This window comes from Musa acuminata, chromosome BXJ1-8 (genome assembly GCF_036884655.1).
Source record: "Musa acuminata AAA Group cultivar baxijiao chromosome BXJ1-8, Cavendish_Baxijiao_AAA, whole genome shotgun sequence".
Lineage (NCBI taxonomy): Eukaryota > Viridiplantae > Streptophyta > Magnoliopsida > Zingiberales > Musaceae > Musa > Musa acuminata.
Window position 1 is genome coordinate 49,163,914 of NC_088334.1, and position 16,087 is coordinate 49,180,000.

The 16,087-nt window shown below is 37.7% G+C and overlaps 3 protein-coding genes and 1 long non-coding RNA gene across 6 annotated transcripts in view; 2 read left to right on the forward strand and 2 right to left on the reverse strand.

Moving 5' to 3' along the window:
• Positions 1–44: 44 nt before the first annotated feature.
• LOC135588491 (glyoxylate/succinic semialdehyde reductase 1-like) lies at positions 45–6,445 on the forward strand. The gene is made up of 8 exons (XM_065080642.1): positions 45–260; positions 1,822–1,932; positions 2,010–2,111; positions 3,929–4,030; positions 4,849–4,964; positions 5,559–5,637; positions 5,732–5,902; positions 6,181–6,445. Exons 1-8 carry the CDS (start codon positions 156–158, stop codon positions 6,274–6,276), a joined length of 882 nt encoding a protein of 293 aa, XP_064936714.1. The 5' UTR covers positions 45–155; the 3' UTR covers positions 6,277–6,445.
• A 347-nt stretch (positions 6,446–6,792) lies between these two features.
• On the reverse strand, positions 6,793–9,050 carry LOC135588495 (uncharacterized). The gene is made up of 3 exons (XR_010476300.1): positions 8,913–9,050; positions 8,217–8,720; positions 6,793–7,325 (listed from the first exon to the last, which is right to left on the reverse strand). It is a non-coding gene; the product is annotated as an uncharacterized LOC135588495 (long non-coding RNA).
• Positions 9,051–9,182: 132 nt separating this feature from the next.
• On the forward strand, positions 9,183–13,177 carry LOC135581143 (cinnamoyl-CoA reductase 1-like). 3 transcript variants are annotated; one of them, XM_065080641.1, is made up of 5 exons: positions 9,183–9,316; positions 9,570–10,106; positions 10,752–10,914; positions 10,988–11,174; positions 12,899–13,177. In XM_065080641.1, the coding sequence occupies exons 2-5, from the start codon at positions 9,591–9,593 to the stop codon at positions 13,053–13,055; spliced, it is 1,023 nt and encodes a 340-aa protein (XP_064936713.1). In that variant the 5' UTR covers positions 9,183–9,316; positions 9,570–9,590; the 3' UTR covers positions 13,056–13,177. The 3 variants fall into 3 exon arrangements, with proteins under 3 accessions (XP_064936713.1, XP_064936712.1, XP_064936711.1); XM_065080640.1 differs by having other exon boundaries at positions 9,589–10,106; XM_065080639.1 differs by having other exon boundaries at positions 9,206–9,340.
• A 655-nt stretch (positions 13,178–13,832) lies between these two features.
• The window catches only part of LOC135588492 (glutathione S-transferase zeta class-like), a 4,734-nt gene continuing 2,479 nt past the window's right edge, over positions 13,833–16,087 (reverse strand). Inside the window, exons 7-9 of the mRNA XM_065080643.1 lie at positions 15,323–15,384; positions 14,727–14,786; positions 13,833–14,188 (exon numbers count right to left, since the gene is read on the reverse strand). Of these exons, the coding sequence (XP_064936715.1) occupies positions 14,084–14,188; positions 14,727–14,786; positions 15,323–15,384 (227 nt within the window). The 3' untranslated portion in view covers positions 13,833–14,083. The remainder of the gene's footprint in view (positions 14,189–14,726; positions 14,787–15,322; positions 15,385–16,087) is intronic.

The window sequence follows — 16,087 nt, forward strand, 5'->3', positions numbered from 1 at the left end:
GCTAGAGTCCATTCGCCGGCGCAATAAACATGATTAGAAACATTGGTAGGTTTTCATTGATCTGCTCCAGTAGAAGTGGAAGACGAAGCTGAAGTAGGACGCGAAGTAGAAGAGAGAGAGAGAGAGAGAGAGAGTGAGAGAGAGGAGGGGAAAAGATGGAGGTGGGATTCTTGGGTCTGGGCATCATGGGGAAAGCCATGGCAGTCAATCTTCTCCGCCACGGATTCGGTGTGACCGTCTGGAATCGGACCCTCTCCAAGGTCTCATCTCTTCTTTTCACCTATATCACGCTTTTGTTTTCTTTTGTTCGAGGATTGTTCGATTTTGCTTCATTTGGTGTATATGGTGGATAGACACTATTGCCCGTGGTATCTCTATGGTAGTCACGCGATTAGAAAACGAATGTCTATAAAGATTTGATTTTTAAGATGGATGGAGTAACAATTTATTCATGTGCTCGATTGTTGCCTTTGGAGGGACAAGTTCGATTTGATTTATCGATATGGATTGCTCTCTTACTTATGGGGTCATATGAATTGTCTGGAACCGGACCCAATGTGATATCTATCGTCTGGAATCGGACCCAATCTGATGATGTCCATGTGTAACATACTTGGATGGACTGCTACTCTTAGTTTTAAGTTGAGAGTTGTTGCCTTATGCATAGCCAAATAATCTTGGCAGGTGGGAAAAGTCGATATCATACTGAGAGAATACAAAGGGGCACTCATGATTGAGGGTAAAGATATTCTAACGTGATAGTTTGAATCTAGTGCAATCTGATAATTCTGCATGAATTTGAACTTTTGTGTCAAGTTTAATTACTTCAATAGTCAAGAGGAAGTAGGAGAAAACTTTGGTGCCTTAATTTGGGAGAAAAACCTCACCTGTAACCTGCTCAACTGGATTGGGTTTGGGAAAGACACTTGATTCTTGCGTTGATTTTCTATCCAGAACTATTAGGCATAATAGATTATAACTTAATTATTGAAACTACTCGGTCAGCCCCTTCTGAACGGAATTATTTTGTCACAATGTTCGGAATGCCCAATAGAGCCATCCACATCCACTCACTTCAGAAATATAGATAATGGGTGGAAGAACATATATGTAGGTTCTGGCCTTCTTCCTTGTTCGCCCAGCACATGTGCTTCCCATTATCACTCATTCCTTTCTGATCTATGTCTACATAATGTACCTTCAATTTTTTATGCTGTATCGGAAAACCAACCATAGAGCAGACTATTGCCATGGTAAAGGCATAAATATCTGATAGCTAAGATAATGTGATGAGGATAGTACCATTGCCTTGGTAATTTTATGGTAGTACTTGTAGATTATTTACAGATTCTGGTTGATACATTCTGCCAATCGCCAAATAAAAGAAATGCCTAGATTCTAGTGAGCAATTTTTAGTCGACTGGAAATCAGCCTGACTCAGACTCCACTTACCCACCTAAACTGCAACCCTTATGTTTGGGTCATGTGCTCATGGCTTTATTACAAATATATCATCTTCAGTTGTGATTGATTCCTAAGTTGGTCTTAACATAGGTAGGTCATATGGATTTTGGACACATTATACACAATTATAGTTTTGATTGTGATTATATCTTCCTTTTGTATTCTCGTCATAGCTTTGACACCGTCTTTTGTTGATGCCAATATCTTTTTGTGTTAATATGCTTTTACCCAGGTATTTCTGTAGTTTTAACTTTTAAGATGGCTTTTTCATGCAAAACTTATTGCTATCTTTAAAGAAAGATACTTGAGCTTCCACTATTGGAAACAGTTTTCAGTTAACTAATCTAATAACTGCAGTGTCAAGAGCTAGTGGAGCAAGGTGCATCTGTTGGAGAAACACCTGCAGCTGTTATCAATAAGTGCAAGTACACCATAGCTATGCTATCTGATCCAAGTGCAGCCCTCTCGGTTAGCAAATAACTAAAATCAGCTATGGACACCATCTTAAAACTTCATTGTTACCAATTTGTTCAGATCATGTTCAGGTAGTTTTTGACAAAGATGGAGTGCTTGAGCAAATCTGCAGTGGAAAAGGCTACGTAGATATGTCAACGGTTGATGCAGAAACTTCATCTAAGATCAGTGAGGTCTGTTCTAATGGTGTATATAGTCTGGCTACTTGCAATACCTTCTGTCTTTGTCTTTGGTTGGGAGATTTGTATTGTGATTATTGTTAATTTAGTATCAATAATTTTATTTCCTTTTATGCATGAAAAAATGATCTCTTTTGAAAATACGCTTACTTGAAATTTTAAACATGAAATGATGTCTATACCTGCTAATTGATAGAATTAGATTCATGGATGCTAATGAGGTTTTTTCTTATGTGATTAATCTTGTGATCATATAAAAATTCAATTGTCATGGGCAACCATTGATGAAGGGCAAGAATTTAAAGACTCTTGAGTTCTTATTCTTATATCTTTTTGATTCCTAGAGGAATTGGATGGTTGATGTCAATCCATGTTCCTTGAGTTTAAACTAAGGTTTCAAATATCAGTTAGACTGATATGTATGAACTGATATTTTTTGGTCCAATCAAAGGCCAGTATGGGACCATATGTCATTATTGATTATTATTTAAATTTTTAATTTTTTTCTTTGATGATATCCAGCAGTACATATGGTATACCACCCTATATGGAGGTACTGTCCCAGTTTCACCAGTATTTTTTTCTTGTCTAAATTTGGTTGGAACTTGGCAGTCAATTGTTAGGTTAACAGTAAATTACTGGCTGATGAGGTAATCTTGCCAAATTTTCAGCATATTCATCTCAGTTTAATTAATGCAAAGCAGCAAGTTTACTAACTTATATCATCAAGAACATGCAATAAGAACAATAAAAAGGGAAAATAAAACAAAAACAAATAAAAATAAAAATAAAAAGAAAGCAGAAAGGATAGTAGGTTATTCAAGATGGCAACGAGTAATACATCACAAAAAGAGATTATAGTATTAAATTCATCAAAATTAGTGATCACCAAGACAGGAGTTATCCTTTTGAAACCAGTAAACCAAACTGACACCTGCATGAGAGTTCTATTACTTTCCTTACGGAGCCTCATAAACATTTTACATTGTTTTTTACTTCCACCACTAGATGCCCATCTCTAATTCAACAAATTGAAAAAGTCAGATAGAGTGACCTGCTCTAGACAAGCTATCTGGGAAGAAAGGGAAAGAAATAGCCATAATAACATTGTGAATGTTGACTAGGTTTGCAAGTGAGGAAGGCCTTACCATGGGCCATGATCTTCTAGGTTTTGAGTTGTTGGAATAGCTGGCCCCATATTGATGGGAAACACCATGTATGATAAATGAGTATACTTAAATACTTATGCTTCTGATGACAAATAGCCATAATAACATTGTGAATGTTGACTAGGTTTGCAAGTGAGAGAAGCCTTACCATGGGGCATGATCTTCTAGGTTTTGAGTTGTTGGAATAGCTGGCCCCATATTGATGGGAAACACCATGTATGATAAATGAGTATACTTAAATACTTATGCTTCTGATGACAAATAAAATTGCTAAATATTTTCCGAGGAAAATAAGACAGCTGAATTTTGACTGACTAAATCAAAGAATATTATGTTATTGTATTTGATAAAACTTGAGCTGTAAAGCACAGGACCAATATAGAAAATTGATCTGAAACAAGTAAAATTTCTCATTGTAGAATAAGCCTACAATTGATTTTCTTTAATATTTCATGTTAATGCAACTTGGTTTTGACTTAGTTTGTGCTTTCGGCGAATGCTGTAATGCACTAGGGATGGCATTGATTGTTATTGACTAAATTTTCAATCTGACAAATCTAGCTTTATAAATTTATGTAAATAGCATCATCATTTCTGCATCAATGATCCATCCACATAAAAGATGCTTGTATACATTTTCAGGCAATTACAAAGAAGGGTGGGTACTTTCTTGAAGCTCCAGTCTCTGGCAGCAAAAAGCCGGCTGAAGATGGCCAGTTGGTAATTCTAGCAGCTGGAGAGAAGGTAATCTAATAAATCCCAAGCATCTGTTGGTATTTTACACAATTTGTTGGGAACTTCTATTCAGTTATGCTTCATACTGGTTGGCTTGGTAGAGCTCTTAGTAATAGAATTCTGGTCCATCTTCTCTGTTCAAAATTTAACCAATATAATCAATACTAAGTTGGCGTAACTGATTGGATTTCCTGTGAGCTCTTTCAGACAAATAGCATGAACTTTTGAAATATTTTGATAGATCATGTAGTCTCCACTATTTTTTTTGTAGATATTAGCATTTGTGGATAAGATCTTGGCTGATGATGGAAGAGAACTTTGTTCTACTTCAAGATTTAGTTGTCTAGAGTTATTGGATAACTGTGGTTTTACAAACAATAATTTTTGTTCTTAAATATATATCATACATCTAGGATGAGCATTTGTTAGGGTTATATACAGATGATAATCTCTTTGCAGATTGTTTAAATATTAAAGGGAGATTCACGTATATTGACCATCTCATGGAACAGATAATGATATATTTCATTATTTTGTTCTATTATGCACGTAGAAGGCACCTGGTTATTACGTCAATGGGCTTATGGTAGATGGGCCTTAAATTAGATGATTTGCTGGCTTTTAAATGAAGATTAAAATGCCAGAAATTTGCTGCATTCTTCTCTTTTCTTTTTTCCTTTGAGTTCGAGTTATTTTTCTATTTTATTTTTCTTTTACTATAATGTTCCAAAGATGAGACAACATTGTATGAGTTACCCGCCTTTCATGCTGCCTTTCATTCTGCTACATTACTAATTACTATAACTTTGTATTGGATCCTAATGCAGGCATTGTACGACGAAATGGTTCCTGCATTTGATGTACTGGGGAAAAAATCATTCTTTCTAGGGGAGGTTGGAAATGGAGCCAAATTCAAACTTGTGGTGAACATGATCATGGGCAGGTACGTTATAAAATCCAAGACTTTGGCATACCTTTTTGAAGGATGTTTCAGTAAAGTGTAAATTTAGTACTGGTTGATCCTCATGAGGATTTATGAAAAAAAAGTGCACCATTTTGCTGAAATGATTTCACCTTATAAATGATTCCTATGAACTCTCTTCTTAGTATTCGTAGTTGACTAGTTTATTAACTGCATTAAGGCATCTGTTAACATTGGAGCATCTCATGAGCACATTGGTGCATCTCTGATGCAACAAATGATTTTGGTGCTGCTAAGATTTGCATCGTTTATGATGTCTTCTTTTAAGTATGCATATCTTATTTCATGCACGAACAACTTGGTAATAGTATATAATTGACATGGAGTCTTATCCAAAGTTTTGAACATCAGTTAAAACCGGTAGGTCCCTGTCAGCATTTATTGATTCTATCAAGTATTAGTATCGAAACTTACAGCTTGCTACCACTACATAATAGTTCATCATAATATTTTTATAATTTCATTTAATGATACATGATGTTACAAGTTGGTATTCCAGGTTGTCAGAACTTTGACATCTGATTCCTCCATTCATTTCTTTTTCGCGCTCTGCAGCATGATGAATGCGTTATCGGAAGGACTCTGCTTGGCTGACAGAAGTGGGCTGAGCCAGCAAACGCTTCTAGACGTTTTGGTACTTGTTTCTCACATCTCACCCATGGAAGGCTCCACAATTCTCCGAAATAACAGTTAGCTAATTGTTCTTGTTTTCCCGGTTATTCTGGCAGGATCTGGGCGCAATTGCTAATCCCATGTTCAAGCTCAAAGGCCCTGCGATGATCAAAGGCAGCTACCCACCTGCATTCCCCCTCAAGCATCAGCAGAAGGATATGAGGTTGGCTCTCGCCCTTGGTGATGAAAATGCTGTCTCGATGCCTATTGCTGCAGCATCCAATGAGGTAATGCTTACCACTGTTCCTCAACACCAACCATCTATCTCTTGCACATTTATCATTCCGACCGAGAATTAATATTTGGATCATATAGGTCAATGATGACTAGTAATGTGATATTGGATGGTACAGATTAATATACCATCTGGTACACCGGTAAACCGATCCAATCAGATATAAAACCTTAGCTAGGATTAGCTCAATGGTGGAAAAAAATTCATGAAGATACATTATTATCGTAGCTATGATAAGATAAAAACTGGTCTCATATTGTGATCGTGCAGGCATTCAAGAAGGCCAGGAGCTTGGGGTTAGGAGACCTCGATTTCTCAGCTGTCTTTGAAGCCGTAAAGTCTGCAAAAGACTCCGATAGTGCTTGAAGATTGGTTCCAGAAAAAAATAAAAAAGATGCACACTAATGTCCTCACCATGCCCTCAAATGACTACATTAGTTCGAGTCAACGATTGCTTAGCGTTGGATATATGTGAGAGTTCCTGACAAGCTATGGCATATTATTAATTCAGTGAAAATTATTTGGCTTTGCTGCATCTGTTTTGTACTTTGGTTACCGAGCCGATGTTATTATATTCTTCATGTTGCAATATTCGTGGTGGGATTATACATTTTTTCTTTCAAGAATACAGGCACTCCGTTGAGTTGGACATAAGTTGAAGCTCTCTGCTATTTCATTCGTCACCGATAAATATAAAGATCCTCCACGAGCTGATAGGAATTTTTGCTGATTCCTCCTCAAAATAATGATCACAATCTGCAGCATGTGGTGCCCTTCCTGAAAATTCCCCAACAAATAGCTAGCAGAAAAAAACAAGAACAGATCCAACATATGGCCTATTTAGACAGACCACCACAGACAACAGTAATTGCCATCACTTAGTTCATCAATTCAGACTGATCAATTAGCCCGGTCCAAGTTACATTTTTCAGGCATGACTGTGAACAGTTGTCAACTTGAGAGAAAGGCTTTAGACCACCAACAGCCAGATGTACAAGTTTAATCTTATACTTATCATGATATGATTGTGAAAGAGGAATCAAACCACCAAAATGTGATCAAAATTAGCTAGATAGGATACATGTCGAACACATACTTGAGTTTAAGTTGTTTTGCTGGACAATCTTCATTTCTTAAGCCTCTCACTCTGGCATCATTTCTTCCTGGGCTTTTTCCCTCTATTTTTTTTTCTTATGTAGCAGGGCTTCAGAACCGGTTGCTGTGGCATAGACACGATTTCTGTTGCTGGAACTGGTTTTGGCAATGGGACCTCAGGGGCACTGCTCGCATCTCCAGAATGGGTCTCAGCTTGTCTTTATCATCCTTTGAAGTTTCTCTGTTGCTTGGCTGACTTTCTGAAAGTACTGATACCCATCTTCGGCTACTTGATTATCTATCCACAATTGTCATCGACACTGCAACACAAGCAAGATTTTTGAGCAATTATGAGCGGATCACGATCAACAGAATAAAAAATCATTTCCTTGATAAAACACTAGAAAGTAGCAGGCCTACCATGTAATTAAAGCAATATTATTTTCATATGGCAACAAACGAACATAGCTCAACTGAGCACATAATGAAGCCGGAATATCACTCTTGATTCTGGAGATAACACTATCTACTTAACTCTGATTACTGGTTCATAATGCCAAAATACAAAAACATGGGTTCCAGCACTACTGCACTTTCTCGGGTCAGTATAAGTTAATACTCCCCAAGTTTCATCGTTCACATCAGTAAGGTAGATGACCTAAGGTAGTTGCTTCAAAAGATAAAATAGCTTAACAACAAAATAGAAGTTCTACTAAGAAACATTTCAGAGTTCTACCGAGATATAGGGACAATCACAACAATTAAAAGTTCATATTAAATAATTAATCAATCCATTAGTCTTGCATCTTTAGATAAGTTGCTAATTTGATGCTGATTCAGGGCTCCATCACCAGACAACAGGCCTACTGTGCTTTCAATTATATCAAGATCACAGCATCACCACATCCTGTATCTCATATCCAGATACATGGTGGGGCGGACTACCTAACAACGCATTATTTTAGAGCACTAACATTATAAGTATATCTGGCAGGCAGATCTTGCGGAAATAATTTGCCAATAGAAGATATATCTTTTGCATTTCTGCAGATCACATTGTCAAGATGAGTTTTCAACTTCAATGTTCAAAAGAATCTGTTCAAGAGAACTATCACTGCCTTTGAAACCAAGCAGATCCAATGGTGCTAACAATATAAAGGAAAGGTAACTTCTCAAACAAAATTAACAAATTTATGAGACATGGAACTTACTTAAGAACCCGGTTAAGTCCATCCATAGCAGCAGGGTCAACATTTGAAGGAACAAAGGGTGACCATGTCTCCATGATCCTGATTCGGCTGACTATTGTCTGATCCAGAGAAGGTGTTCCCAAAGGAGCTTGAATATATATATGGCAGCATCCAGGTCCTCATCTTTCTCCATCTTAAATACAATGCTGCCAGGGCAATTAGCAATATCAGCTTCCTCATCCATGACCTCATCGACCACCTTCAGAAGACACGATCTTGGCAATTGTTAGCACAGATCAATCCAGACATATCCTTGGCACCCACCAACCCCCTGATCTCTGATTTCAGAACAAAAACATAAAACACATTGTTTTCACCAACGTTCATAGATAAGATTCCAGATGCATCTGTTGTATCCACAGACTCCTTGCTCTTGAATTTAATAGTGACACCAGGTTTTCCTTCTTTGTTGACATCTTTCAAGGCTTGAGCACGGGCCATTCCAATTCTCATATCCTTTTAAACCTGAAATATCAAAAAGATATGAACATGAACAAACTGGAAATTGCACAATCTAATCAGATATGTTTCAGAACTGAGACACAACCATTTCTTCAAACATATAAATGAACGAAAAGGGAGCCCTAAAACCCAACTCCAGAACCATACAATGCCTACGCACAAAAAAAAATGAAAATTTTCAGAAGCTGTAATCACCAATGATGAGCATAAGCACCGATCCTTCGACATCAAGTGGTCAAGGAATCAGGGGCAGGGTGGTCCAACCAAAGGATGACGTTGCCACCAAAGGTTCTGGCGGGGGAGGGTTACCCTGCTCACAGGCGACCCTGCAACATACATCAGCCATGAATGAGGCAGCGGAAGAGGAGAGGCCGACAGAATTACGCCTCCATTCCTCTAAATCAGCAAATCTAAACTAGAGATAGAGAGATAGAGATAGGTAAAACGAAGTCCCAGAAAGCAAGAGGCGAATCCAAGCCCTCCAATCAGCAAACCCAACAGCAAACTGGCAATCCGGATTACGCCTCCATCCCCCCAAATCACCAAATCCAAACAACACAAAGAGAGGAGGCTCCAAGATTTAGGGCGTCGTCTCGAGGGTTTGTCTTCTATCTATTTGTTTGGTAGGAGATTTATGCTTTATCCATCAAAACTACCATAACGATGTGGCCATAATGTTAATCTAATTATAAGCATAACAATGTTTCAATTATCTTAATAATGATGACAAATGATTATATTTTAATTATTTAGGTTTACTACACGAATTATTATTATTATTATTTAGTTAATTATTTTATGTATAATTTTATCTTAATAATAACCGAAATACGTGCGACACTATAAATGGAGGTTTGCTTTCGATCGGAAGACATGACAGCGAAAGAAATGGCCGAAAGCGATATGACGGCAGCGGAGCGAAGGGTTTGCGTGACCGGCGGCAACGGCTTCATCGGCTCATGGATCGTGCATGGCCTCCTCGCTAAGGGGTACACCGTCACCGCTACCTATCACCCGGCCACGGACCCCTCCCACCTCCGCTCCCTCCCCGGCGGCGACGACAGCCGGCGCCTCGTCCTCCGCCCCGCCGACCTCCTCGATGCCGAAGCCATCGCCGCCGCCGTCGCTGGGTGCCGCGCTGGCGTCATCCACGTGGCCTCGCCCTGCACCCTGGAAGCCCCGCGGGACCCGCAGCGGGATCTGGTCGCCCCGGCTGTGGAGGGGACACTCAACGTGCTGGAGGCGGCGCGGGCGGCGGGGGCGTCGCGGGTGGTGATAACGTCCTCCATCTCCTCTATGGTGCCGAACCCGAGGTGGGCTTTGGACCACCCCGGCAGGCCCGTCGACGAGGAGTGTTGGACCGACCTCGACTACTGCAAGGCTCACCAGGTTAGCTCCGCACTCCCTCTGCTCCAAGATTTTTAGGATTAAGTGTCTATACTCTATTTTTTGCACAGTTTCGTGCCTCTAAAAGGTAAAAAAAAACGTGGATTTTTTTGCTATTTCTTTGATATTAGAAGTGTGATTGCAGTCCCCTTCAATGAAAATTTTGTCAGAATGAGAGAATTAGGTTATAAAGAACTCTCATAAACCATTTTATATATTTAATTCATTTGGTTATATCTATACTAGTGTATTTACATTGCTTTTAGCATATGAAAAGATATATGCTTTTTTTATGTTTAGGTTACAAATTTGAATCTAAATGGCAGATCGAAAATTGATAAAATGATGATGAGGTGGTGATTAGGTTGTCAATTAATCAACATGCTTAAAAGATATCTGAGCAAATGCATAAGTACTTTTTTTTTAGTAACATCAAAAGACATCTTGCTATCTAGGTAGGGGATTTTTATGCATATAAGTCTGCCTCTATTCTTGGGCATGTGTTTCCATTTGCCTTAAACCATCATATTTCATAAATTTGCTAAGTTGCTAGTCAGCAATGCCATGAGTGATGACTAAAGTGAAGCCACTGCACTTGCTGTGAATTTATTCTTTGTTTCTTCTTTCATTTGAATCATTTTCTTACAGAAATGGTACCCAGTGTCTAAGACAACGGCAGAAAAGGTGGCATGGGAATATGCACAAAAGCATGGGTTGGATATTGTGACCATTAATCCATCTACATGCTTAGGTCCACTCTTGCAGCCGACTCTCAATGCTAGCTCTGCTGTGCTCCAACAACTCTTACAAGGTTTGCTTGATTAAAATTTTGATAATGACTTTATTCTTGTAGTATGTTAATTATTGCTTCTGTTTCTGAGCAGGGTCAAAAGACAGCCAGGAGTATCACTGGCTGGGTTGTGTGCATGTGTGTGATGTTGCTGATGCTCATATCTTGCTCTTAGAGACACCAAGTGCATCTGGTCGTCATCTATGCACTAATGGCATATATCAGTTTAAGGACTTTGCTGAAACTGTTGATAAGCTATGTCCTGGATATAATGTACACAGGTAACCACACTTGACAAGTGCTTTTCCTTTGTTTCTGTTTCCTGGATTCAGAAAAAGAATAATAAATGAATCAACATAAAAAACATGTAGTGTTTCATTGCACAAAAAACAAACAATAGTACTGTTAGATACTTTAAAAAATTACTTAATGGAGTTAATTTCCTGTCCTAAATGTGCTCTTTAAAAAAATATTTAGTATGTCAGTATCTTGATTTGTCAGTAATAATGATTTCATTGCATAGCATATGAGTTAATCTCACTTGAATCATTTTGTTTCACCAGATTTGTTTCTAAATCATAGTAGGTCAATATATTCATTTTCAGTCATTATCATTTCATCACATAGCATATGCCTTAATCCCGTTTGGTTCATTTTGTTTCACCAGTTTGAAGGGGTCAATCAGAAACTAAAGTGAGTTTGTTAATAAATCAAACAACCTGATTACTTCATTTGTTTAGTGGATCAATTTCTTTTCCTATCAAAAAAATCTTCTCTAAAATTTTGAAGAATGAAATTTTGCAATTGTTTTTCTTGTTTCTCGAACTAGAAGCTTTAAGTTTACAAGGTTGGAATAGATCCATGCAATGATAGCGTAAATGACAAATAGTTAGAATAAGATATAGTTGAGTTTTTGTCACTTTTTATTACAAAATTTTGAAGCAAAAACAAAAAGTACAATCTTTTGTTATTTTGTCTTCTTTCTGGTAGGGTTCTACTAGTTAATTGCCTTGAATCTTACATTGGCAGGCATGCTATTGTGCTTATATTTATTTCATTTGTGATTCTTGTTTGTGCACTGAATGTTGTGCACTTGTTGACTCTTTTTGAAGCTCTTGCATTTCAGGAAAGTTGCATTTGCCAGTGACATTCCTCTCCTAAGGAAGTTTCTGTCATTTGTTCATTTACCTTGTATAGTCTTTAAGCTTTTATAATCTCTCCTAAGGAAGTTTCTTTCATTTGTCTGTTTACCTTGTATAGTCTTCAAGTTTTCTTATTGTCTAGTGATGGTTTATTTTCTAGTTCATTTTGCAGAACATTGGATCAATTGAATTACTAGACAAACAAACAATAAGATAAATAATTAAAAATGTTGACATCATTTTAATGTTCTAATGTTATTCTTACAGCTGAAATTCTTCAAAGTTCCTACATGTTGCCTTGTTCTTTTAGTGGTCTGTGCTGCTTTGTAACAGATCTGTGTCAGACCATAAATGTCAAAAATATATTCAGCTTTTGTCTGTTTCTCCTTGGTCTTCCAAACAAATTGAGGTGTACCCTTGTGTCAAAGTCGTGGATTTCGTGACAACTCAGCTGATCATGAGAGACAAGCAGAGTATCCAAGTGACCAGCAAGATCTGGATAACATTTTGTGCACAGTTTGATGCTGCACATCAATCTCTTGTTAGACACTTATTTCTGCACTTCTGTCTTAATCTTGTACTGCTCTCTTTCCTTCTAGTTGTTTATCAAGGTAGCTTGTAAACTGCAATTTATCAAACTGGCATTCTGGTATCTGGGCCATAGTTTGGTTTGGCTTCATCTCTTTTCAAAAGTCATGTTGCATTTATCAGTGTGACGTATGCAGCCTCTACATTATCCTTTTTATGCCCTGCACTCGGACTTGTATTTGGTTATAGTGTTTTAGAATAACATAACCCTCTGTAAATTTGATTTGTTCCTTCTTTTTCTGTATATGCACTGATTGCTAATATCCCGTTACCAGGTTTACAGAAGAAACTCAGCCAGGACTTGTAGCACTGAAAGATGCAGCAAAGAAGCTGATCAAGCTCGGCCTCGTCTTCAGACCGATAGAAAGTGCAATAAAAGACTCTCAAGAGAGCCTGATAGCAAAGGGCTACCTTGCTCCACCTACCCAATAAATCCAATGCTGTTGATCTTTTCCATTATGGTCATGGAATTAACCTTGTTTCATAAATTGTTAATACCAGTGACTTAAGATCTTTGTTCTAAAAAAATAAATTTGGTGTAGTTCTTATTTCAACTTGGAATTCCGTTTTGCATGCTTGACTTGCCATTGGATTGGCACAAAATGCCCTCCAAAGCTCGAGAGTATTTTGTATCTCGAGTTTCACTCAGCTGATGATAGCAAAGACTTGGAAGGGTATTTTGGAACTGAGTAGGATGGTTATTTGCTTGTGAGGTGATGTGAAGTGGGAAATCTGGAGAACATTAATTTAAAAGGTTTTCATTTCATCTCTTTGTTATCATTTTTTGGATTTTGATAACTCCTAACACAACTCCAAATAAACTAAGCTAAGCGTAGGAACAATTGGCAATTGTTGCTGTTAATCTGCCTAATGTTAGCAACTTATCGTTCATAATTATCAGATCAAAAAGAAAGAATAGGGAGAGGGAGAAGAGGCGAAGGAAGTGAAAGGAATTAGAAAGAGAATAGGAAAGAGAAGTTTCGAGCAAAAAGGGGAGTAGAGACTGACAAGAAGAATAAGAAAAAAAAAAGAAAATATAATTTATAATAACTGAACCTGCAGTAAAATTACAAGCTTCGATGATCAATTCCATTCAAATAACTATGGCCACAACTCAAGCAATCATTTTTCCCATTTCCTCTCCTTTGAATTCTGAGGTTGTCAGATGTTATATGTCAAGGTTTAGCATTCATCAGTAATTTTCAAGCATTGCTTAGAACTCAAGAATTTTATAGCTGTATCTAAACCTGGTTAAATCAGAGGTAAACTTCACATTTTGATACTACTTTGTGTGTTCCTTCTCAAGTAAACTCAACTTACCAATGTTCCAGGCGTAGTAGATTACACAACCAGGAGCACTTGCAGTAATGTATCAAACACAGCAGAGGATGCAACATTATAAGTAGCTTTATTTTCATACTTGTTCTCCTTCCAAAGTAAATCCAGCAACAGAGAGATCCTTAGGATGGAGAAGGCGCATCGGGCTGCCGCTGAGGGAGGGCAGCTTGGAAGGCAGGCAGTTCGTTGTATGCATCGTTCAATCTGGCTAGCGTAGGGTAAAGAGACTGCATTCATGATAAAGAGAAGATATAAAGAGTCGATGGATGAACATGTAAGCTATGAAGCAGCTTTCAGCCGAAAAGAAAAATACTGAATTCAATGTCGAAAGTTATTCAGGAAGAGAGTGCTTGAGATTCATATTTCAGGACTCATCCCATTAGTTTTTCACCTCTGATGTCTCTTTGTCATGCCAAAAAGATTTATAGAAGGATGTTTTTGGTTAAAAACTGGTTTTCACCTATGGGACTGTGAAACCAAGAGAGAGACTGGAGAGGAAATATTATGAGCCAAGTTGGACAAAATCTATGAGATTGAGTTGTTGGATCATGTAAGTTTTGTTGCTTAGGTGGTTGTTCTTGTCTGTTATGAAAAAAATGACATATAAATGGTTTCAAAACCTGGCAGCTAGATTGAATAAGGTTAAATGTAATGCCGGAAAGCAAAAGGAAGAAGAGGATGAGGAGATCTGATGGATTTCCATTAACTTTGATAAAAAATTTCAATATTTTATTAAAGCAAAAGAACTTATGCAACATATAATACCATGTCAATTTGGAAGCGCACTAATCCTGCATAGATCTGGGGTGCCAGAAACACGTCTGCCTGCGCATGACAACAATAAAGTGAAATTACTTTAGTTTAATTTGGAAAACCTGAGAACAATTACAGTTGCAAGCACATGAACCGTGATTCAACCCTGCAATATGCTAAATTACAGGACAAAGAACGGCTCGTCTCTGGATTCAGATATGCTAGGGACATAAGGACATAAATCGTCAAAACATCACTATTGCTTATGATCAGGCAAGCAGATCTATGCCAACTGCTGAAGCAGAACTCAGCTGGTTCTAACTTCCAACCACATGGACTCGACAATTGACAATCATTAGTGAACACAATGCAGACACTTACGAAGAAAAGGAACAAGTATAGCACAAAAAGTAGTTGCTCAGAATGCATTTTTATGCTTCCATGCATGCTTTTTAAACACAAAACCAAGAAAAGAAAATTCACTTAAAACCTAAAAAAATTCTAGAAAATTACTAAAAACATGGAACAAAACACCAAAATGACGACACATAAAGCAGCAAATTAATCGGCTATAATTATTTTTATCGCAAGGCTACTGTTGGACTAACCAGCTGGACCTCATCCCCAGTAGCATATTTGCCAGCATGCTCCTTTAAGAGTTTCTCAAGTGCTGAAGACGAACAAACAATCAAACTTAAGAATAGTTTACAGAGAAACTAAGAACACTGTCAGAATAAAAATTCAACTAATTGACACTTTCATTATCATGCGACTGCAGGAACATCAAGCATTAGGTGTTTGAGTGGCAATAATTGCAATTGGTGGTGCTGATGAGTCAGACACTAGTATGAATGCAGTTGTAATGCTCCTAGGGTAGGTAGCAGCACTAGTATAAGGCAACCAATCTCATCCCCTAAGAGGCATTAGGTGTTTCCTCAACTTATTCAATAGTAGACAAGCATCAAATATCAGTGATATTGACCCCATAGGCACTAAAATAATGCAGGGTCCACAATGCCTCTTTATAAGAGAAGAAGATGGATACTGATCTAGCATATTTTGGTGAAATTCAATTTCAATCGCATCACTCTTAAAACAATTAGGGACACTTATTATAGACTTGTGATATCCACCATCTAAAAAGTTTTACAATGGTTTTGGGATTTCTATTTGAGATTATAGGGAGGCATCTTTAATGATGAGATCAAGAAAATTCATACATGGACAAAGTCTTTTAAAGAGTAGTAAAACCTCTACGATATGATCCTTGTGTATAACAGCTTGTTGAAACCTGCTAGGATGAACACTGATTTTCTGGTGTATAACATGAGGGTCATCTTTCACAGGTCCTTTAATGTGTTAGATCAGGTTCA

Excerpts from the sequence above, each read along its gene's own strand:
- LOC135581143 (XM_065080641.1), top strand. The coding sequence starts at position 9,591 with ATGACAGCGAAAGAAATGGCCGAAAGCGATATGACGGCAGCGGAGCGA. Across the intron at positions 10,915-10,987 it reads GCTCCAACAACTCTTACAAG|GGTCAAAAGACAGCCAGGAG; the intron begins GTTTGCTTGATT and ends GTTTCTGAGCAG. Across the intron at positions 11,175-12,898 it reads CCTGGATATAATGTACACAG|GTTTACAGAAGAAACTCAGC; the intron begins GTAACCACACTT and ends TCCCGTTACCAG.
- LOC135588491 (XM_065080642.1), top strand. The coding sequence starts at position 156 with ATGGAGGTGGGATTCTTGGGTCTGGGCATCATGGGGAAAGCCATGGCA. Across the intron at positions 4,965-5,558 it reads GTGAACATGATCATGGGCAG|CATGATGAATGCGTTATCGG; the intron begins GTACGTTATAAA and ends CGCGCTCTGCAG. Across the intron at positions 5,903-6,180 it reads TTGCTGCAGCATCCAATGAG|GCATTCAAGAAGGCCAGGAG; the intron begins GTAATGCTTACC and ends GTGATCGTGCAG.